The 24,243-nt window shown below is 42.5% G+C and overlaps 1 protein-coding gene across 10 annotated transcripts in view; it reads right to left on the reverse strand.

The window, feature by feature from the left end:
• LOC147027851 (myocyte-specific enhancer factor 2C-like) overlaps window positions 1-24,243 on the reverse strand; it is a 135,245-nt gene that overhangs the window by 98,488 nt on the left and 12,514 nt on the right. For 7 of the 10 annotated variants that reach the window (XM_085877531.1, XM_085877521.1, XM_085877526.1 and 4 more), the window contains exon 2: window positions 2,038-2,233. In XM_085877531.1, coding sequence (XP_085733657.1) covers window positions 2,038-2,091 — 54 coding nt within the window. In that variant the 5' untranslated portion in view covers window positions 2,092-2,233. Of the gene's footprint in view, window positions 1-609; window positions 755-2,033; window positions 2,234-24,243 lie in introns of those variants that run through there. The other 3 variants (XM_085877527.1, XM_085877528.1, XM_085877529.1) reach the window with 2 other exon arrangements.

Below are 24,243 nucleotides of genomic sequence, written 5' to 3' on the forward strand. Positions count from 1 at the left end.
TTCTGTGCGTACATGGGAATTAGGGTGAAGTTTAGCATCACTCCATTTCAAGCCGAATTCCTTCCTCGGCGATGCATGTCCGCATGCTAACCGCAAACTCACATATTTACTTGGAAAATAAGGGTCCAACTAAGAATCTGCCAACATACACAATCAAGCATTCCTCTTCGAGTTTAAAAGAAAAAACAGGTTTACATTTCTCGGCAGGATCTCCACCTGCACTGGATGTGGATCGACGCTGATGGAACATTTGCTGAATTTTTTATGCCGTGCGTTTTCCTACTTCCTTCGTAGCTGGAATGATCGCAAATTAGGGTTTGAAGGTGAGAGTGGAATGTCATGTTTTGGTTGCACGTCACTAGTCTGTTATTCTGAATAATAAGATGCGTAGGCCTGTCATGGATTTTTTGTAAAAAATTAAGTTTAACACCGGCCACACCAGCAGCATTTAACAACAAACTGGCATAAATCCTGCAAAAGGGCCATATTCCATTAAAAATGACGTTATGAACAAGGGATTGCATTTACAATTCAATGGAGTACCAATATGTATGTGAATAGGGAGGAGGCAGTGACACAAGAAAAGAGGTGAGGTGATTGGGACCATACTCTGTGCAGAGCGTTGGTGTTGCTCAAGCAGTGTCCTTGGCTATTGGGCACAATCCTGGATGGGTCGCCACTCCGACACAGTATAGCAGCATGCTGGCACTCATTTTGCCGACCTCGGAAGGATGGCAGGTCGAGTTAACCCCACCTGGTATTAATTCAACAGCTGAGCAGGATTTGAACTCAGGACCCTAGGATCCAAAGCCCACCACCCTAACCATTAAGCCAACAGCAGGCATACAAGAAAAGAAAGGGTTGGAAATTTCGTACATAATTTGTAGATAACCTTTACAAGACCTTGCATTGACATGAAGTGCTGAGCCGTACAAGAAGGTAACATAAAATCAATAACCCCGGTGGCATAACAATATAATGATGATATAAGAAGCATCGTTACCAATACTGTTATGAGGCAAACCATGTAAAAAAGATATCTGTGATCGCCAAGGGTAAGCGTCCCCCAGGGCCAGCAATCCAATAATGGCCATATTATTTTTTGACCGCCATATGACCTTCACCTTAAACATTTTGGGATAGCATTAAAATGAAGAAAATGTGTCCACATCTACAATCCATCCATAAAACTCAACATCATGAAAATCGGAGGAAATTATTCAAGTTATGATTTTTTTTTTTTTTTTAAAGGTGTTTTTTGTTAATTAGGTCACAATCTGAAAAAAAAAAAATAGTCAAGGACTCTAATGAAATACCAGGTGCACAGCTTCAATGCAGGTACACTTTTATGATGCAAGAACATCTTGGAAGGCCAAGCGGTCTTTGAGATTCCGTATTGGAAAAATTAAGCGATGACAAAAAACTTTTTTTTTTCAGACCACCATGTGACCTTGACCTTCAAGCCGGAAGGGTATGATGTAAATTCAGAGTAAATGTGCCGTACTCCAGGCTATTGAGATGGGACAATTTCCTTCTGACTGGACAAATATTAGTCGAGTTGTGGTAAAAAGTGTTAAAATGTCTATAATTGGGTCATGACCTTAAAATTAGATCAATGTCAAAAATTATGTCAACCCTGCATTCTTTGTATTCCCATTATTAATGCATTCTTAATTTCATTCCAAAAGTCCCAGCCAGCTACAGCTACAAAGATAGCCAGCTACAAAGATACAGCTCGGAGAAGACGGACATTGGCAGAAAAAAAAGGAAAAATTAAAAAAAAACCCTAAATGCTGGTTTAGCACCCTCTTTCGGTCTAAGAAACTCTGGGGTACCATTAAAAACTTGGGGCATTAATTTTAGAAACAAACCTTACAACAACAACAACAACAACAACAACAACAACAACAACAAGCCTCCTCTATCCTGTAGTGGAAGCCTTAATAAAGGCAGTTTATCGTGCATGGTCACTGTGGTGCAAAATCGAATGTAGTCCTCATCCTCAACAAACAAGAAGAAAAATAACTCCATACTTGCCTGCCTGTTCCTTTCATCCACAATCTTTGCAATCTGTATCTTTTTCCTCCCCATCTTCACTCCTTCACTCGGCGTTCCTTCGCCCCCTCGTATGTCCTTCTTCACTTCCGTCGGTCCAAAAACAGGAATTCAAACCTTTCCTTGAACTTCCGCCCAGACTCTTCAACACTCTTTCAAATACGTGCTCGATTCACTCCTGATGGAGAGAACAAGGACAAAAAGGATAATGGAGAGATGTTGAGAGTCTAAGGGGAAGAGAGATGAAAACAGGAAAGTGAAGTTTGCAGATATTAAAGACCAAACACGTACAAAATGAACTCCCTTTACATCACACAAATTCACATCCATAGTTGAACATTTTCTTGTCTTGCAGGGAGCTTCTCGGAAAACCACTTCAACATTGAGAAAATATTGAGCCGCATGGACAACTATTTCAACTCTAAACCTGAAACAATGCAATTGGGCTTTTTCTATGAGTAAGAATTCAGAGCAGATTAGTTTTATCGTTCATGTATACGCATCATGCATCATAAGATGTTATAAAACTTAACGAAGTGGTTATCCTTTTTCCATTCATATGCAGTAGAAGGCTGCTGGTTACATCATTTGCTTGGTGGGGGGGGGGGGTGAGGATGGTTTGTTGTGCCCCTGATGCAGTGCCCCTGGTAGGTCAGAGCAGAATTTTGTAATTTATTTAGGGTACCAGTGTTAGCTTGCTGACTCCTTGCAAAGGACACACTGTGGGATCCTTAACGTCTACCAACTAATGGTATGCCTGGTGTTGGCTTCATGGTTAGGGTGGTGGGCTTGGGATCCTAGGATCCTGAGTTCAAATCCCGCTCAGCTGTTGAATTAATACCAGGTGGGGTTAACTCTGACTGTCATCCTTCCGAGGTCAGCAAAATGAGTGCCAGCATGCTGGTATACTGTGTCGGAGTGACGACCCATCCAGGATTGTGTCCAGTAGCCAAGGAAACTGCTTAGGCAGCACCAACGCTCTGCACAGAGTATGGTCCCAATGGATGGATGGATGGATGGATGGATGGATCTAATGGTAACAGACGGGACAATCAATTTAACGTCCATACAAAGAACAGCACACAAAAGGATGGATCACCCTGCCTGTGAAACACAAGGATGACATCTTATAACTGGGTCGAGATTCAAACCGAGAACAGACAGCCCAGAGGACAGTGTGCACACCTCGAGGCCATCCTGCCTGCACAAAGTAGGTATGAGAGGACAGAAAGGAAAGTTAAATTCTTCACCCCACCCCCCACCCTCTCTCCTCTTCCTCCCCAGCATTATTAATATATCCCTAATAAATATGTAGAATAAAATATGGACATTATGACGAGCACTGGTCCGTGTTAATTGGTAAATGCAGTAGCCTATGCCTATTGGGCACAATGAATGGCATCCCGAGGGTGATTTTAAAGAAGAATTTGATTTTAACATTGATACACAATACATGCACAACCTATAATCATAAATCTATGCTTTGGTCTTCATAAACATATTTCCAAGAGCTTCCCTTCTGAGCTTGCAAACTTGCTCTGCTGCTTCCATGCTGCCTTTGCCCTTTGCACCTGCCATATTATTGTGGGAAGTTCTGTTGTGTTCAAGACCATATTAATTAACTTTTCATTGCTTCTCATGACGAGTTATTTTATCATATTCGAGGCGTTCCAGCACACATTAGCAACGGGCATCTGACTGGCACCATTCGGAATGCATGGCTTGGGTACCGTGGAATCGCTGTGAATTTGAAAATCAAGCTTCGCTCTTCTTTGCAGACTCATTTTTGGGACACCGGATGAGGAGGGGTCAAAAGGTCAAATACCAAAAAAAATGCTGCAATTACAGGCACATTTTTAAACATCTTTTTAATGAAACTTTGTATATGCAATCAACACTGAGGGACGCATGAAATACGTAACGATTTTTGGATTTGACCCCAGGTTCATGTCCTCGGGTGTGGGGGCTTAGGGTCACAGGGTTAAAATGGTAACAAATGTAACTCAAAATTTGATATTGGGTCATTTTGCTTTAGGTGGGAAGCGTGGGGATTTGCGATGGCGCGCCGTCGACTTCGCTCTAGTCTAATTTCTCGAGCGTCTAAAGATCAATGGAAGTTAAGAAGCTTGCACACACATAACATGCAGGATGACAACCATATTAAAGAAAGAAACAAAGAAAGAAAGAAGGAGGGCATATCTGTTAGCTTTCACTTGAATGAGAGATGACCATCAATGGGTATCAACGTAATTTTGCATGAACAACAAGAGGATTACAGTTCTAACTGCCAAATAAACACAGGATGGAGGATTAAAACCCAGGGTCCCTGGTATCATGCAGCAATTAGCACCGAGAAGATCATATCAACCAAGTTTTACTGCTCTGGATTTCTAATATCCTCCTTACTTTTTCATTGTGCACATTCCTATTTATTCCGTTTTATTAATTTGGTTTGCCCTGTTACACTTTGGCTTTATCTTTTTGCAGTTACTGTAGTTCGGTGCATCGCTCTGTAAACACTTTTCTGCTGCTTAGGTCTTGGTTTGCTCATCTGTCTGTTTTGTGCATCTCTTGAACAATTCTCATTGAAAGAAGGAAAAAGTGCAAAAAATAAATTTAATATCTTCATTATCTCATTACTCAATACACTTTGTGAAACAACCAGTGTTAATGTTATCTCGGTACACTATTCTTGCATAATTTTTGATATAATTCAAAAGTGCTAAAGGGTGGTATACCTCTTCAGGCATCTTGAAACAATTTTTAATCTTTCACTGTTAGCCTTGATAAACATCTTATCTTATATTAGCTTATCATTGAAGCAGTTCCACAATGTGCTTTGGCACCGCAAGGTGATTACGGCAAGGGTAAAGGCCATCAAGTCTCGCATCACGGCATTCCCAATCCCACTGAATACAGGTTGTGCCAATTACACAGCTAACTACAAGCGGGGAATTTTGCCAGGATACAATAGCTCAGCTAACAGCACACAATGTCTATGGTAACAGCACGCGATGGCTAGGGTAACAGCACACGATGGCTAGGGTATCAGCACACGATGGCTAGGGTAACAGTACACGATGGCTAGGGTAACAGCACACAATGGCTAGGGTAACAGCACACAATGGCTAGGGTAACAGCACACAATGGCTAGGGTAACAGCACGCGATGGCTAGGGTATCAGCACACGATGGCTAGGGTATCAGCACACAATGGCTAGGGTAACAGTACACGATGGCTAGGGTAACAGCACGCGATGGCTAGGGTATCAGCACACGATGGCTAGGGTATCAGCACATGATGGCTAGGGTAACAGTACACGATGGCTAGGGTAACAGTACACGATGGCTAGGGTAACAGCACACAATGGCTAGGGTAGCAGTACACAATGGCTAGGGTAGCAGCACACAATGGCTAGGGTAACAGCACACGATGGCTAGGGCAACAGCACACAATGGAAAGGGTAACAGCACATAATGGCTAGGGTAACAGCACGCGATGGCTAGGGTATCAGCACACGATGGCTAGGGTATCAGCACACGATGGCTAGGGTAACAGTACACGATGGCTAGGGTAACAGCACACAATGGCTAGGGTAACAGTACACAATGGCTAGGGTAGCAGCACACAATGGCTAGGGTAACAGCACACGATGGCTAGGGCAACAGCACACAATGGAAAGGGTAACAGCACACAATAGCTCGGGTAACAGCACACAATAGATAGGGTAACAACACATAATAGATAGGGTAACAATACACAACAGCTCAGGTAACAGCACACAATAGACAGGGTAACAACACATAATAGATAGGTTAACAGCACACAAAAGTGTACTACTTTTGAACAAAAGCACAATATCCGAAATGGAGTCACATGTAAACCAGACCAGGGCATGGGACAAGCAGATTTTTCATTCCCTGGTCAATAAGTGATCCGGCTGGGATGTTTATTTTTTTAAATGACAATCCAATAGTGACATGACATGAGACTAGCTCGCTTTCCAGAAGCTGAGAATCCAAATCCTTAACATCACTGCCTTCGGCCACTTGTAAACCCACCGCCTCTGGGACGCTGGTCCTGTGTCTTCACCACTAAGCCAACACTGAACCCAACCTTGTCAAAGATCTAACCCACATTAGACAGTTGAGTGCTATACCAACTGAGGCATCAATGTAACCATAATGCAGATCGTCACTGAATTATTTTTTTTTTCCTTTTATAAACTTGTGAGCAAACCATAACCAGTAACAAGCAGACCTCAGTATCAATGTAAAAAAAAAAGAGGGGGGGTGGGTATTTATGAGTCAACAAACCTCAGGTGAAGAACGATTTTTTTAAAATAAAGAATAAAATAAACACAAAAAGTAAAAAGATTCCATCTTGTTTGTTACTATTTGACTAGGCCTCTCCTTTTACTATAACAATGCCAAGACCAGCTGTGGTTTATAAGAAGGGAAAGGTTAATTTAAATTTGCCATGCAGTTTTTGTTAAGCATGATACATTTCCCATCTTTAATTAATTACAAATACAGGTTTTAGGTCCACCTGTAAAAGAAAAAAGAATGAATAATAATCTTCCACGAGCCAAAAGACAAGTCCACAGCCCTTACAAAATCACCATTTATAAGCAACAGGATATCAAAAACAGAGATGTTTCTTGTGCAACCTGGGTCTTATTGTTCCACTGTAAGAGGTGAAGACTAAAGGGATTTCTAATTAGAGCCAAACAAATTGTGCCTTCCTCGTAAGACGGTTCGCTCATACACAGCCTCCAATGCAGCTGACGAGGCTCATTAAGCGTGCTCTTGGTTTGAGGCGTGTTCCGGTGTCGAGATGCCCTCTTGCAGCATGTGGCACATCGCCACGGGGTGTATCGACCCCAACAATGGCCGCTTGACAAGAAGTCAGGACTTTACTATCCTCCACCTGGTGCGAAGCCAAAGTGGAGGGAAGTTGGGAAGCACATGAGAGCGTGAAATGACATTGGCAATTAAATCTTACAAGCAGGGCATTGCAGAAGTCAATTCTGGTATGTCCTGATCTGGCGGCATACCTGTATCATTAAAAAAAAAATGTTTGGAGTTGAGAAGATTGAAAAATAAAGTCCGGTATCCGATGAGTTGAATGGGGCCGCTATACACGTGTTGATGATGCCTTCATTTTTACCTCCGCCACCGAAGTTCGAAGGAGATTATGTTTTCACCCCTGTCTGTTGGGTCGCCAAAATAGGTGACCCTTATTGTCAGTAATTCTGTCTGTTTGTTTGGATGTTTGTTTGGATGTTTGTTCGTTTGTCATCAGCATAATTGGTAGTAAACGTGGGCGGATTTTGACCAAACTCGGGTGGTAGGTACATCTTATGACCTAGTGCTTTGGAAATTGTGATGGTTGCTGGGGACGCTTTGGTTCCCCAGCAACAACTGAAAAACCTTCAAAATCGGAACCGTTCACGCGAAATCAATTCCGAAAGCAATTATCCCACGTAGGGTTATGAAATTTGGCACGAATGATCTACAGGTGATGCTCTATCAAATATATTCCGGTTTTTGTGATATGTGGAATACTTTACCCGCAGCGCCCCCTACAATTAAGGTATGCGCGAAAAATGGCGAAAATTGAAGGCCCCTCGCGACCAGGTGAGTACATCGATACGAATGAAACTTTGCAGGTTCATGGTACTCAATGAGCACTACAACTTTGCCTCAGGACATATTGACCAATTTCCCTTAGGTCAGGGGTCAAAGGTCAATTAGTGCAAAAATCGATAATAAGCGAAAGCTGGAGGTGCCTTCGCGCCAAATGCTACTCCTCCTAGGGTTATGGTCGGATGGTCATAAAAATTCACACTAATCGTCAGGAATACATTGTGCACAAACGATCGAGCCGGATTTTCGATTTAGATCTTTGTTCACCACAGCACCCCCTCGAACTTTGGGGATTTCTGATTTCAAACCGCATTTTCGGTACTTTCGGTACATTCAAATTGTTAACGAGTAGTTATCAGTAGATGGAACTGGATGAGATTTGATATGTATAATCTTAAGGTGATTCCCTATCTGCTATATGACATCCATTTTCCTCTATATCTTAGAGTTTCCATGCTCGGTGACCCATCGCAGCCTATCGGCTTGTTGGGAAGTCGCTCCAGTCGAAAAAAAAAATTCAAAATTTTTTTTTTTGAGATTTGTTCTACCTTTATTATCAGTATTTAAAATGGCGATTTCGATGAAACGTGGTTGATAGGTTCATACCATGACCTAGTTGTGTGCAAATGAGAACCGTTGCTATGGACACCACCGTTGCCTAGCAACGGGACTTTGAAATTTTAGGAAAATCATAAAAAATTAATTTTTCTCCAAAAATCAAAAATCGGACCACGAGCGACTGTGGGCGGTACATTCAGCCAGATTGTCAAATTTTTTCCAGCCGGATCCTATGAAAACTGTCGGAAAAGATAGACTTTGAATGAACCCTGGTCGAAAACAATAAAAAAAACGAAGTTCGTTATATCTCAGAGACTATGAGTCAGATATACATGAAACTGGTATGGTAGGTTCACGGTATGTCCTCGTTATGTGTGAGAAAGAACCGTTGCTATGGACCCCTCCGTTGCCTAGCAACGGCCAAAAAACTTCTAAATGTGGGGGTATTTTAACGAAAAAACAATCTGCAGAATTAACCCTTGAAGCTCGAATCATGAATTTTCTTGTGCTTAATCCTCAGGTCATTCCCCATCGAACGGGCCCATCGCATCAGGTTATATTGGGTAGTCAACTACCCATGTCCGCCTACCGGCTTGTCCGTCTGTTTGTCTGTTTATGTGCAGGATATCTCAAAACGTTGTGGACGGATTCGGATGAAATTTGGTGGGCGGGTTATGTTTGTGACAAAGAGGAACCGATTAGATTTTGGTGAAGATCTGGGCTTGGATGCAGATCTGAGAATTTTTTAAGTGATTCTTCACTATTGAGAGATCGGCCCAAAAACGATAAAAGCACAATTTCATAAAAGGTTGTGGACGGATTTGGATGAAACTTTGTGGACGGGGTTTGGGTGTATGACGAGGCGAAATTGATTCAATTTTGGTGAAAATCTGAATCCGGATCTAGATATGAGAATTATTTCATTTTTAAAGTGATTCTTCACCATTGAAAGATCTGGCCAAAAACGATACAAAGCATGATATGATATTTCAAAAAATTATTGCGCCCGATATGTTCTCTTGGATCAGGCATTGTGTGGCGGAGGTATGCGCTCTACCGAGTGCCCTTCTAGTTTAACTCGTCTTTGTCTGAGGGCAGTTAGTCAATCCCTGTGGAAGATAATCGGGAGAGACCACGGAAGAAGTATTTGTAGTTACAAATCACCGGAGACATTTATCAGAAATAAAGACCTAATATGGTATTGAAATTTCACCGACGGCCCGCTGAAAACCAAAGGTCAAATACAGACAGCAGTGCTCAAGCTAGAGATTTTGACAGTGACGCAGAAAGTCAGAAACAAATGCATAGAAATGAGTAACATAGAACGGAATATCGAATTTCCTTCTTTCTCTTAACATGAATGATTATTATTATTAATAATACATCGGTCTTACATCATCACAGGTATCACTTGGCCCAGTAAGGCCAGATTTACTGCATTATATTGGTATAATAAATGTGAAGGAGATACAGTTTTCAAATGAAGAGATCAATGATAAGATTTCAGAAACACCGATAGTATCTTTAGAAGTAAGACCAGCGAATCGAATGACCCACACTAGTATTTCTACTTTTATTGGGCACATGCTTTGTTCTAACTATGAGGAAGTGGGAGTGGGTGGGGGTGGGAGGGGGAGAGAGATAAGCAAATGAAACTTGAGAAAAAGAAGACAAAGAAGGACAGAGAGGAAAAAAGTTGGAGAGAGATGGATGAGAAAAGAAGAACAATGTTGGGAGGACCATCGGGTTGAAGACATTGAGATTGGGTGGGAACCCCTGACCCCCATGCCAAAAATCCTGACAGTGATCCATTAGTAGTTCTGGATTTGAGACCATAAGGCTAGCAGGATGGCCTAGACTCTAGAGGTACGTACACTCACCTATAAGCTGTCCAGCCTGGGTTTGAATCTTTGCCTAGCTATAAACTGTCATCCCGGTTTCACAGGTAGGGTGATTCATCAATGTATGCCATCCCTCGGATGGATGTTAAGCTGGCGTCCTGTCTGCCAGAATTAGTTGTTGAATGTTAAAAATCCCACAGTGCCCTTTATAAAGAGTAGGCAAGCTATCGCCGGCATCCTGGGCAAAAAAAAAATTACAAATTCCTGCTATAACCTCACGTTCCCCCTGTTCCAAGGAAATGAAGTGCAAAAGGGTCAACCTCTTCAAGGGGGTCGCCACGTCCCTTAGCTGAGCATGCATATTAGTCGTGGTAGTAGAAGTAGTATAGTAGTAGTAGTAGTTGTAGTAGCAGTTCAAGAACATACAGTCAGTGAGTGTTCGCTATCTTAAGGTCATGTGATGACTGTATAATGAACTTAAGCAAAACGTACTGGTCTAAACCGTTCTACAATGGACTGAAAACACAGAGACAGAAAACTGCCGTCGGGCAAAAAAAAGACTCCGGATACAAAAGAGACTTTGATGATCTTCTGTGGCTCAAAAATGTCGATCATAAGAAATAATCTTTGAACTCCATGCAGCGAGAAACACCTTGAAGCTATTACTGGGGCAAGGAGGGTCTTGAACATTTGTGGAAATACTGTAGGCACCCAACTGTAAGAACAGAATTTTAATTCCCAAGACAAAATGCTAAAACTCAGAAAGCATAAAGAGAAACAAAAAGCCAATTATTAATGAAATATTACGAGTATCACAAATTTAGTTGCAATAAAAATTCTATTTGAAACCGATGTGGGTTATTTTTCAAAAGATTTTTCTTTTCTTTTCATCTTTCATCATCCTTTTCATCATCATCATCATCATAATCATCAATGTGTAGTCTCTTGAGAACGGTAATTCTGGGTGGTTTGCCATTGCCATCCCAGCAGTCAGTCAGAGCTGGAATTTGTTCAGCATCGGCGATAACCCGCCTCCTCTTCCCAAAGGGAACCAAGGGATCTTTAACGTCCACCATCGACGCTGGCAGACGAGTCCTCCGGCTTAACGTCCCTCCGATGGACGACATACATTGATGACATGCCCTGCATGCAAAGCACCAGGGTGGCAGTTTATAGCAGGGTTGAGATTCAAACCCAGGTGACATAGCTCAAAGGCAAGTGCATATACAGTACCTCCATGCTCCCCTCCCAGCCCTCCATGATATGTACAGCTATCTGAAACCTGTTCAATTTAAAACCTCAGATATATTGGGTCATCGATCTAGTCCACCCTTATTATCAGTATTTCCGTCGATATGTTTGTTTGTCTGTCTGTCTGTCTGTATGTATGTCTGTTCGGTCCAGTGCTCCGTTAATACAACGGCGATTTCGATGAAACTTGGTTGGTAGGTTCATACCATGACCTAGTTGTGTGCAAATGAGAACCGTTGCTATGGACACCACCGTTGCCTCGCTATGGACACCACCGTTGCCTCGCAACGGACCTTTGAAATTTTCAAAAAAAAATCTCAAAAATTAATTTTTTCGAAAATCAAAAATCGGGCCATGAACGACTGTGGGGAGTACATTCAGCCATATTGTCAAAAATTTCCAGCCGGATCCTATGAAAACTGTCGGAGAAGATCGACTTTGAATGAACCCTGGTCGAAAACAATAAAAAAACGAAGTTTGTTATATCTCAGACACTATGAGTCAGATACACATGAAACTGGTATGGTAGGTTCATGGTATGTCCTAGTTATGTGTGAGAAATCACCGTTGCTATGGACGCTTTTGTTGGCTAGTAACAGCTGACAAACGACTAAATTTGACTTGATCGACTACCCATGTCCGCTTACCGGCTTGTACCCATGTCACTCTACTACCATCCAATACCACATGACAAGGTAGGGATCATATATGTGCATCTAGCAGTTATTGTGTGAGAGACATTTTGTCTTTATATATACCATACACATATAAAATAACTTTAAAATAAATAAATGAAAATGAAGACACCAACTTTCTGGATGTGAGGCAGAGGACGATTTAACTACACAGCTAGAACAACAACTATGAGGATGACCTAACTAGCTAGGAGCGGCAAGATGATGGCATAAGCCAGGTAAAACGGACAGATTTTGCTTTTAAATCCAACCTAAATCAAGTCGAGGAAAGTTCAAAACCGATGAAAGCAAAAGAGAAAGTCATCATGAAGCCTATGGGTTCACATAAGGGAGCAAAGACAGCTCAGCACATCAAAGAACGTAGACGCACAAAGTTAACCCTTTAGCTTATTATATTATATAGATGCAAATATTCCAGTTATCTGAAAAAAGTAGCATCGAATCCACGATGAAGACCGATTAGTACACTGGAAAAAACTGTTTTTTTAAACTTCCTTTACAACAGTGAGAAACGATTTAGATTATAGACGAACACAAATACAGACAGAAGCAATGAAACAAGAAGGATAGAGAGGCAGATAAGAAGCACTTTCTGGAAATAATATCACTACGTTTTCACCTGGTTCCATAAAAATCACACTGTTTACCATCAAAATTTATTTTGCGAACATCCATTCAAACTTCTAAAGGTTTTGGGAGTTTTTCCAAACTTTTAATAGTTATGTTTGTTGCGTAGGAGGCAGAATTTAGTTTAAGGCCCTAGTACTTACTGCATGTGTATCCGGATAGTTCTTAGGACTTTTAACCATGTATTAAGGAAACGTGATAGGTATACAGCTCGAGAAGGAGGTGAGCCATGTCTATTTTCGACTAGAGAGGGTAAGATTTCCCGTCCTGTGTCCCACGGGTGGGAGCCAGGTGGAGGCGAAAAGGGGGGAGGTGTTTCAAGCGTCCTCCACATCCCCACATTGATGCAGCCGGCTTGCAGCTCATGGTGTGCACAATGTTACACCCCCCCCCTCCTGCACACCACGGTGGTGAAGAGGGAAGAGGAGGAAGAACCCTCGGCCCCTCTGGCATTCATAAGGAGAGGCGGACCCTCCAGCATGGCTACCTCTGATTGCAGGAACCGAAGTAGCACACCATTGGCTCCCACTGCTTGACAGCCACAGTGCCCATTGGTTCAGGAGCACTACAATCAGGATTGGCCAAAGCTTTCGCAATGCACGAACATGGCACGCCATTGTCTGGTGCCCACCAGACCCTTTAAGGGCAGCCAGGGCTCAGCAGTCATTCTCTTTCTGGACCTGACTTTACATGTATTCACTGGTCTTTGCTACTCACACTCTCACTGGCTTGGTCATCTCTTGATGCTTGGACATTCTGCTTTGGCAAGATAACTGCATGCTGGCCTGCCTGTCCACCTGCCATTCACCCTGGGGCTTTTCACCAGCTGCTATTTCCCACAGTTGCAAGGTCTGTATATATGGTTGGTGTGTGTGGATGCCCAGAGTTGGGGGTTAATTTAATATGAGTTCCCTTAGAAGGATCTTCAATGCAGGAAGGGGCCCACCAAGCCTGTACTATATGGTTGCCAACCTCTGGTTTTTGTCCATGCTCTCTCATTGTCTTTTATGCTGAGCATCAAGCAAGGAAGTAACACATACCATTTTTAAAGTTGTTGATATGACATGGTGGGGATTTGAACCGCCAACCTCCCAGACTCAGAGCGGATACTCAAAACCATAACGCCATTGAATCTGGTTTGTTTGTTTAATCAGTATCATGAATTGTTTATTGTGTTCATGGCTTGGGATTTTGTGTCGTATCTTGCACGTTATTTAATTATTTCATGATTCCCTTAAGGCTGCGTGCGCCTCATTCCTACCATTTTCTCGTGCCGACGTTTGAGCTTAATTGGGATCCCTGAAGGATTAGATTAGTGATAATCCTGTTACAGAACTGGTGCATTATAACAAGCATGGAATAAGGACATCATCTGCCTGGGTGTTGGTTCATCCAAATGTATTCCTATGCCGCTATCCACAGGACATTAATTATGGGTGTGTGGAACTCCAATCGAAAAATCGCTTGCAGTTTTAAGTGGGGGCCAACAACGTGAGTACACAGGCACGCATATAATAAAAGAGTTCCAGCGGCTTAAAAGTTCATGCCAGTGCAACCGATGGTTATAACTTCTAGAACATTCAAGGATTTATAGGCTCGGTTAAAAAGCTTAACCTGTAAATTATTGCATTGTAAAGCAAAGGTCAAACTCGACAGTTTATAGAACAACTAACCCCGTGCAGTCTTGAGAAAGAAAGGGTTAGGGAAAGGTTTTTTAAAGTCTTCTTCATTGCGTTTCCGATCTATATTTCCTAAGAGCCGCCATTTTGTCTGAATCTCACTATTCCATAAAGCTGAGAGAGCAAGCGGAAAATTTGATTGGTCGAGATGACGTAAAATGGCGTAATAGTTTGTTCAAGTACTGCTTAAATGGAAGGTTTCTGAAAGTGCCAAGAAGTCGATATGTGTTCTGCAGCGTTCAAGTATACAATTCAATTGAAATAAAGTAAACATTTTGAAGGTTGTAGGGAAAAAAAAAATTTCGGAAGTTTACCGCTGTTGATGCGCCATCTTTTACACCACCTCGTTTAAACATGTTACATTGATTATTTGTGCCTGTTGTATGTGTCCATTATGACGTCCCTAAAATAGTAAGTTTCCTGTTCGGATTGATTTTCCAATTTGTTTGACTACCGGACTAAAAACAATACTTGACTCCTCTGTGCGCTGCGCAATCGGGACGAGATTCCGTACAACTTGCCAAATTTAGAGCCAAAGTAATACTAAACTACAGGTTCGTGCTCCAATTCATGCTCCGATTCGTGTTCTACAGTGTTCAAAATATAACATTCGATTTAAATTAAGTAGTTCCTCGATCAAAAACTGGCGTCTGTAGACAGACAGACAAAGTGAACCAATTCCTTGACCCCACTCTTTGCTTCACGCACACGGGCTAAAAATTGCAGAAACAACACAATGGCCCAATGTGGAAAGTGTTTAACAACATCACCTTCTAATAATTTAAATAATGTGTCAGAAGAAATGGGATATCGACTTTTATGCCACGCCACTTGTCAAAGACCCCTTACAGGTGTAGAAAAACCAGTATTATATAATCACTTGCTCCTTTCTACACCAGCCTTATGTGGAGAAAATACGATGTAACTTATCCCTGATATGAGACTGCTTCATGTGGTCTGCACAAGATGACCAAAAGTTTTGGGAGTGCACACCCAAACACGACGTGAAACCTCCCCGTGTGTACGTGCATATTTTCTCACAATATGAAACACCATGTCTCCTTCATAAGAAAGGTGTGGAGCAGGTATTGTAACCCACAGGTAATCAAGAGGTGATAAAGGGAAAGAACTGGCTGATTTTCAATCTGGAATGGTACTTGAGCCATTCGAGTATCCTGCGTCGGAGTGGCGACCCATCCGTTGAATTAATACCAGGTGGGGTTAACTCTACCTGTCATCCTTCTGAGGTTGGCAAATGAGTACCAGCTTTCTGGTGACCCGTCCAATATTGTGCCCAATAGCCCAGGAGACTGCTTCGGCAGCACCGACGCTCTGTACAGAGTATGGTTCCAATTGATGGATGGATGGTACTTGGTGCAAGCAGTTTGTGACATTTCCATCACTTTGGACCTTTCCAAGTCAACTGTGAGTAATGTGCTCATTCATACAAGATGTAAGTTTGATAACAGGTTGTTCCAATGTGGAAAATAGGACAAGCAGGCCATAAACTGACAGATTAAGCCATGGAATGGCACAATATTAAACCTCATAGTAGGCAAAATTTGGTATAAATATCTTTTTTTAACGTTTAAGTGACATGGTTCCAACTTTGCTTGTTATCAAAGGAAGGCTGACGCTTTATTACAAGTGTGGATTAATAAGTGCATATTTCCTCACTTTCCCAATAATTACGGTAGTACCGTTAAGTTGATTTCGCCAAAAAAAAAATTCAGAATTTGTTTCAGGGTGCCAGCGATACCTTGTAAAAGGACACAAAGGAATCCTTAACATCCACCAACTATTGTGAGCAGATAGGACACCCGGCTTAACATCCATCCGAGGGACGGCACACTTTGTAACGCAACGCCCTGCTGCAAAGCACCAATCTGATCGTTTGTAGTTGGGTCATCAATCGAACCTCGACTAAACGGCGAAAAGGTAAGCATGCTGTACCTCCACAGGTCACCATGCCAGACCACTCCATGTGATATAATAGGATGGTCCAGGTTATGAGAAATGGCATCACAGTCTAAGGCACAATTTGGACCATAAACATAAATAATTTCCCCCAAAAAAGGTAAACTGAAAAATAAAATTGAGAAGACAAAGGAAAGTGGAAGAAAGGGGAATAAAATGGTCAGAGGAGAGTTTGGAAGAAGGGGAAGAAAACAATGTAAGGGAGTTGAGATGAGTAGCTAGAAAAGGCGGTGGGAAATAATAATGGCAGTGGGGGATGGGTGGGGGAGTAGGGAGGAGTGGGGATACCTATATGTTACCATTTTTGCCCATGTAATATGTAAATGGATGATCTTTATCTTTCAAGAATGTGACTCATTTGTCCTAGCACAGAAGTGAAAATCTATATTACTACTTTTGTATCTCTAGATGCACAATATGTACCTGGATGGCAATATATACTGTATCATCACCTGTATTTTTTCCAGAAATGCTTAAAAAAAACAAAAATAAAACAAGACAGTGACATTTCGTCTTAAATGTGACATCAAACATGCAGCAAATTTTACAATCACAAGTGCAGATATTTCTTTAGATGATGAAAAACGGATGGAAATGCAGAAGAATATTATTGCCAAGTGGGTTGAGAGAAGATGTTGGTGAGGATGAACGGACAGCAATGATTTGATAACACCACGTATACATAAGCTATCACCCCCGATGGCCCATGCTAGTTTACAATTATAGCTTAACTCGGCTCTCTGATCCATTGTAGTTTCTTCCACTTGAAGTTTAACAAATAAAAAAAGAAAAACTAGTTTAAAGGAAAACTCAACTCAAGCTTCAAAGGCTGAGAATCACCAGATCTGACCATTATTTAATTTCTCATTTCAAAAGCCTTTAATTAATGAAAAAAAAAATGCACCATTAAGTGGTAAAAAAGGAATACTGTACTAAACTTTGTCAAAATTTACCAATACACTGCCGAACAGACATTCGTAAAGGATTTGTGACAGTCAAGGCAATTGTGTTGGGCTGCGTAGGTGTACAGCTTGAACGACAGGTTTTATGAACTGGAGGTTGACAAAGGTATGCTAAGCGTTATGGGAAGCAAAGTAAAGCTGACGTTTCGGGCATTAATCCTTCGTCGGAGCAGGAAGGGAAGGGTTTATTTCTCTGATGAAAGGGTTACCAGAAGAAGGGCCTTTTGCTCCGACGAAGGGTTGACGCCCAAAATGTCAGCTTCACTTTGCTTCCAACGGAGGTTAGCACACTTTTCTCAATCCCTGTTGAGCAGTAAAGGCAACTTAGTGACTTTACCAGTGATTTCTGTGGAAGTAGCCAAGTACTGCCTTTGTGGGTTCGTGAATGGCTGTGCGAGATATTTACGTCCCACGTCGCACAGCCAATCAGAGACACACAAAGGTGAAACCTCGAGCTCTGTCCACAAAAATTACTGGTAAATTCACCAAGTTGCCTTTGTGAAGTGAAATATTCAACAATGGTCAGATCTGGTACTTCTCAGTTTCTGAAGTTTATTCACCTTTTACTAATGTATTTACAAAACAGGAAGGACCCCAAAATACGAGTACCTTCCAAGACAGATGGAATAGCTTAGAATTTACCAAAGCGAGGCAAATCTATAAAACACACATTTGCTGGAAGATTCGTTGAAAATACGTGAAGTTTTCGGTAAATTCCAAAATAAATAAATAAATAATACCACGATGGGTCAGCCAATGGAGCTGAATTTGGACCTCAATGATAATTGTTATAAAAAGCCTTCCGTTCCTGAAGCAACAACCTCATGATGAATTGTTTCTTGCTGAAAGAGCCCAGCAAGTTACGGAAGCAAAGATACACCAACCCGTCACTGGCAGGATATTCCTCCAAGCTCTCTAAGTGCTTCTGCAGGTAAGGCCTCCTGGCAGCCAGCGCTCTTTATGAAATAGCAGCGGAAAAAGGAACAAGAAAGGTTTGGTGGACATTCGCCCAACAGCATGGAAAACCGATACTGCTACGAATCGATACCGTGGCTTTCTCGACCACAGCTGCCTTGCTCCATCGCGACTACATTAGGTGAATTCAGCAATCAATCTCACACATTTTCTGGGAGAGAGGGAAAAATTCAGTTGCCTTTTCCAGCTTGTTGCAAAAAAAAAAAAAAAAGGAAGAAATAAAACATCTCCTCCTTCCATCTCCACCACGTCGACACCCCTTTCCTCATCCATCTCTGCTAACAACTGCTTCCCAACCCTTTCCGAAATGCTAAAAATATTAAAGATTGGTCCTCCAAATTGATTTTAACAAATAATGCATACACATCTCAACGTGTTGCCAACGAAACAGAGACGAGAAGGAAATTTGAAAACTTTGTAATATTGCATCTCATCAAGACAGAAATAAAGGAGCTTGCTTCGAGTTGTCTCATCTGGGTCCGATTCCCGACGGAATGGGATCTGACTGCAAAATGCCATGCTCGGTCTCGATGGGCAGGATGTTGCCTCATGGAGTAAGTCATTGTTTTGGAGGTAACATTGAGGCTTCTCTCGATTCTGTAAAAATACCACTTGTTTGTACACACTCCAGACACGGTCATGGCTTTTGAAAAGAGAAAGCCATGGGTGACCCTGTCCAAATTACAAATCCCTGCCCTAATATAACTATTGGTGGGAACTGGGAAGATAATGGTAAAACCACCTACTGTATTCCTCAATGGAAGAGTGCTTCAGCACCGTCCAAATCTCATTTCAGGTAGATGGTACATTGGACAGGTGCAATATAATCTGATCTTGCATCAGAGACAATTACCAATCGTAGCTCAACAACCAGCAGTTGCAGACTGGCAAGTTCGGCGCTCTTTTCCTCATTATTATAACGTATGCAAAATAAATGACCAGATGGCTGTTTCAACCAGAGGGTGTCACTATGGGATGAGTGACATATACAGCCAGGAGGAATATGGTCAAGTACAGATTAAGTCTCCTGTCTGTTGAATTTGAAGCCACCTTTACGGGAAGCTCGGTGACATGACGCCTGCAAGCATTCCCACACTTCATAGTTACACCGCCGGAAGCGGTGTGCAAATAAAGTGTTGATATTTAACTGACAGATCCATAATGGCATTCAGTGACAGAGACAAGAAGGTAGACAATGGCTATAAACATTGCTTGGCTCGTGTTGTACATTGAAATCACTCCACCCTCTAACCCCCACTCTTTCAACCCTCTGCCAGGTATAATGTCAGTCTCCAGGCACGATGCGTGAAGCTGTTGATTACAAGACTCCTCATTCCAACACTTAAAGACAGAGATTTTGTTTTAAATCAAATGTTATTTTTAATTCGGGTGGCATGGGGATATTCCTGTTTATTGCAGGATGGCTGAATTAGTAACGTGATTGTTATCAAGCCATCTAGTCAGGGTATGATTCCCGATAAGTCAAGAGTTCACGGAAGAAAAAAAAAAACTACCACACTGGTGCAGCACAGCAAGGAGAGCTAAATCTCAGAGCATTGCCTTCCTTTGGTTGGCGGACGTAAAGCCAGTCGTCCCTTCTGTACGCTGGATGTTAAAGATATTGCCGCATTTTGTGAAACGAGTAGTCGACTGCATGCTGGAGTCCTGGCAGGAGAGAGTCCTGGTGGGGGGGGGGAGTCCTAGGATGTAGATATGGCACATGCATGACATCGAAGGGGCCAAAGGTGTCCGTCTACATTATTTGTTTCCTTGTTCATGTGTTATCATCTTTAATTACAAGCACATCAGATTCTCAGACAACTGCACCCAAAGCTTTTTAAAATCCAGGAATCCGTCAACATTTCCAAAGATTGTATAAGCACCTTTCATAGATGCTGCGAGACAGCCTGCTTGCCAATTTTTTTTTTTTTTTTTTTACATAGTTTTGTTATTATTTTGTAAGCCCAGAAAACATACAGTACAAATAAAAGATTAAAACACAGTCCCCTTTCTCCAACTCCCTCCCCTACCACTCACTGCCACCGCCCCACCCTCCAACCCGCTCCGACCACGCCACCTCCTTCCCTACAATTTTCCTTGCGGTTACCAACAAGGGTTCCAATGTGGTTTCACCGCGGATTTTCCCCCCTTGCAACAATTCTGCACAGCCTGCTTAATCAACAAGAAATAAAAGGGAAATAAACTTGGGCAGCAAGCAAGAGGCAGAGTGCCAAAACTTTTCCACAAAGCCCAAGGCTTTGAGCTCAGACAGTGGAGCGGCCGCAGCACCACATGAGATGTCCCAATTGCAACCACCGGTACTTATTCACAGCAGACCTTTCACAGGAAATCTTCCGAACGCTGACAGCACTATCACTGGTACGTGAGCAAAACGTCAAGAGGTTTTCAAAACATTCAAGTTTGAAACCTTTGTTGATTCTCAACCTCAGATGATTTCATAAGCTTCAATTTCCTCCTCTTCTTTCTCATTCCAGTCTTGATACCTCCCCACCACCCAGCCCCATTCCTCGTCGCTCGTATTCCAGCAATCCTTGTGGGAGGCTTCGGCCAGCAACGTCATGTGCTTTCAAATTACCCCAGCGTGTGCACAAAATATATGAAAAGAAAAAAAGTCGAAGTTAATCATACCCACACCTGGGAATGTTGTGGGAAATACCTGGTGTTACATGGCAGAACTCTCAAAACAAATGTGCTACCTTCCTGCTGTTCTTCAGGCCCTTTCCGGGCTGGGTGTAACAGGCTCGTCTGTACAGACATATTCCAAGGCTGAGTTGCTGGCACGACGTCAAAGTCCAACAGCTGAAAGAGGCTGTAAAAGGCTCAATACAACACAATGTGGCACAGGGCCCAACCCATGCCGAAGGTGGTGTGCGCCGTCTCAGCCACCACAGGCCAATATTGTACAGCGTGGGTTGGGTGTACACTTATAGGTCTACACTCAAGGTAACAGGTGCCTCCTTCTCCTCACCGACACACAAACGTTTCATTTGGGGGCAGTTCTGCCTTTCAAATCCTCTACAAATGTATCAACACATTTTCCTCACCTTACTTCAGTGGGATTAGCTTGCCCACATCATCACAAAACCAGAAATCCCTAAAGACAACGAGAGTCCAAAATTCAGCTATTCTCACTCCTCAAATATCCTTCAGCACATCTCAACGAACGGGTGGCATTGGTGATGTTGGAACTTTCCTGGAAACGGTTCTTTCCCTGTCTCCCCTAAGACGATAAGCCCTGCACAGAGCGCCCTTCCAATCTCTCACGACCTTGCTCTGCAAGCACGGCAAGCGGTTTGCAAGATTACCTGTCGAGCATTGTGCCTGCATTGCCGACCGTTCCTCCAGCACATTGGGAGCCTGGTAAACCAAAGCCTCATCTTGGCTGCTGGAGAATACAAGGAAAAATTTACGAACAGACAAGATGAGGCTTCCAGCCTTCCTTATTGTGTTTCTCGCACTCATTCCCATTCATTGGCTCCAAATTGTAAACTTAGGTAAGACACACACTCACTGTAACCTAATAATGTTATTTCTTCAGATGACAAAACGTATTCCAACAACATCGTTGCTCGAAAGCCATTGCTGATTTCAGGAGACACTTGGTGATAGGTTTATGTGATCCGGCTGTGTTATGTTTCAATTCATCTAGATGCCGGTCTTGCTGCCTGTTCTCTATTATTCACTTAATCTCCTTTCTCTCCTCTGCCCCCTCTCACCACTCTCTTCTCTCTTCTCACCTCTCTCTCTCTCTGATATTGTAGTCCATCCTTCTCTGCTCACTCCTTCCAGCAGACTCTTTATCACTTCATTTCTGCCTTTCTGTCTCTTATCAATCATCAAGGATAAAATAAATAAATAAATAAATAAAAGTAAGAACTTTCTGTTAATGCAAAGCAAATTGGTAAAGACATATATTTCTTTAACGGCTTCAAATGGATGCTCAAGACTCAGGCGAAATTCCAGACCAAAAGCCAGGTGGGCTGTTGGCTGCGACTTTGATAATACGGCCCCCAAAAAAAAGACTTCAATAGCAAAGCCTGATGGATGGTGGAAATCTGGATTACATTCCACAAACTTCCATGTTTTACGTGCAAAATTGCCTCCCTGTGAAAGGAACACCAGAATGAACAGTGAGTCAAACGATCTCATGACAGGATACATCAAGATGTGAGATGACATGATCTTGAAGGTTCTTGAGCATCTTTTTTTCGCCTTGAGAAAAAGTGCCATTGTTCGTCCCCTTGCAAAAAGAATGAAAATTATATTTGGCAACATGGCATCATTGATAAAGAGTTGCAATTTCGCTTGCCGGGCATTCTGAAGACCGGCCAAATGAGCACACGTAACTTCCATCCCACGCCCGACGTTGCACATTTGAGTACAGGTATTTTCAGGAAAAAGTGTTTTGTGCAACATGACCATGCAAGCATGAATGCAATCTGGGAGTTTGAATGCGTCAGATATTTGATGGACGCTAAAGACTGCAGTCATGACCATTTTAACTACAGGACTCCACCCCTCAATGCTGATATTTTGAAACTACAGGGCGATGTAACTACTGGTTTTCAGCAGAGGAGGATGAAACAGAGAGAGGACTGCCTAATGACTCTGACAAGCATCAATCTGGACTCCGTAGCCGTTTCCACATCCGGGAAAATTAACAGCCATCGGTGCTTCTTTCTCTCTCTCGAGTAAAATTGAAGTGGCATCAGTCACGCAGTGCTTCAGGCACTGTCCTGCGGATGATGGTGAGGGCAGCAATCTATCCATTTACTGTCAGCACACCACTGCCACAGGCTGAGCTAATCCCAGTAAATCCAAAACACACACACACACACACACACACACACACACACACACACACACACACACACACACACACACACACCTCAGCAGAAAGTGGTGAAGACAAAGGATGATAAAAACACCACCAGACCATTATCACCCAGTGCTGTACCGAATGTCACACTCACCCACTCAAGCCATTTCGCTGTATAAGAAAGAGGCATCTCAACACTAGTTAAAGGCACACCAGAACGATAACCGAGAAAATTTCTGACAGATCATAAAGATAACTAACAGAGAAAACAAACCATTAAGCAAGTGCACTATACCGCCATCAAAAAAGTGCACTATTTTCTGGATCGTTGGAATTATGTGTTTTATGCACTATCTTTCAAGTAAGTTATATAAAGTAATTTAAAGCAATTGTCAGCACAATCATTTTCAACTTTCTTGCCCCGAGCTCGAGTGTTTTTTTTAAGGCCAAGCCTCCATTTGTTCCCACGCACTTTTTCACATTAGAAAAACAAATACTTTTTATCAAGAGAAATGGATCGATGGATATATGGATGTCGCTAACGTCTAAAGGTCAGCACCTCATTGGGCCTACGAAGTCTCAACTGGAATATCCTACACCATCAAGTTTATGTTCCTTTGTCTCAAGAATCGTTTGGCTCTTAGGTGACGTATGCTCAAGGCAATAACAATTAGATGCAAATTGCTTTCAAAAAAGATTAATCAGAATAAGACCAGGCCTATCTTCACACTGGTGCTGCTCGCTCCTCAAATAAGAATGGAAATATCTTGGGATCGCAATAATCCTCCCATAAGAGAGCCTTGCCCTCCTTTAATTACAGGAGTATTTGTCGTGGTGGCAGCGGCAGCGAGGCATGAGAGATGACCCGAAAGAAAAAAAAAAAAAAAACAATGAACGGAAAGAGACAGCAAGGCAGACGGAGGCCTGTCGTGACCCGAGGTGCCTCCCCATCCGCTCGGGAGAAAGGGACCAATTTAACCTCCACCAGCCGAAACTGCATCACCGGGAATTTCCATTTCCCCAGCCTGGGGACGAGGTCAGGGCGGCCTTTTTTTCTTTCCATTTTGGTCGTGTCAGAACGCATTTTAAGGCCTGGGTTTCCCTCCTCTTTCCCCCTGTGCCCATCATTTGTCTC

Source organism: Eptatretus burgeri, chromosome 4, assembly GCF_056783735.1.
Source record: "Eptatretus burgeri isolate ZD-2024b chromosome 4, Ebu_testis_v1, whole genome shotgun sequence".
In the NCBI taxonomy this organism is placed as follows: domain Eukaryota; kingdom Metazoa; phylum Chordata; class Myxini; order Myxiniformes; family Myxinidae; genus Eptatretus; species Eptatretus burgeri.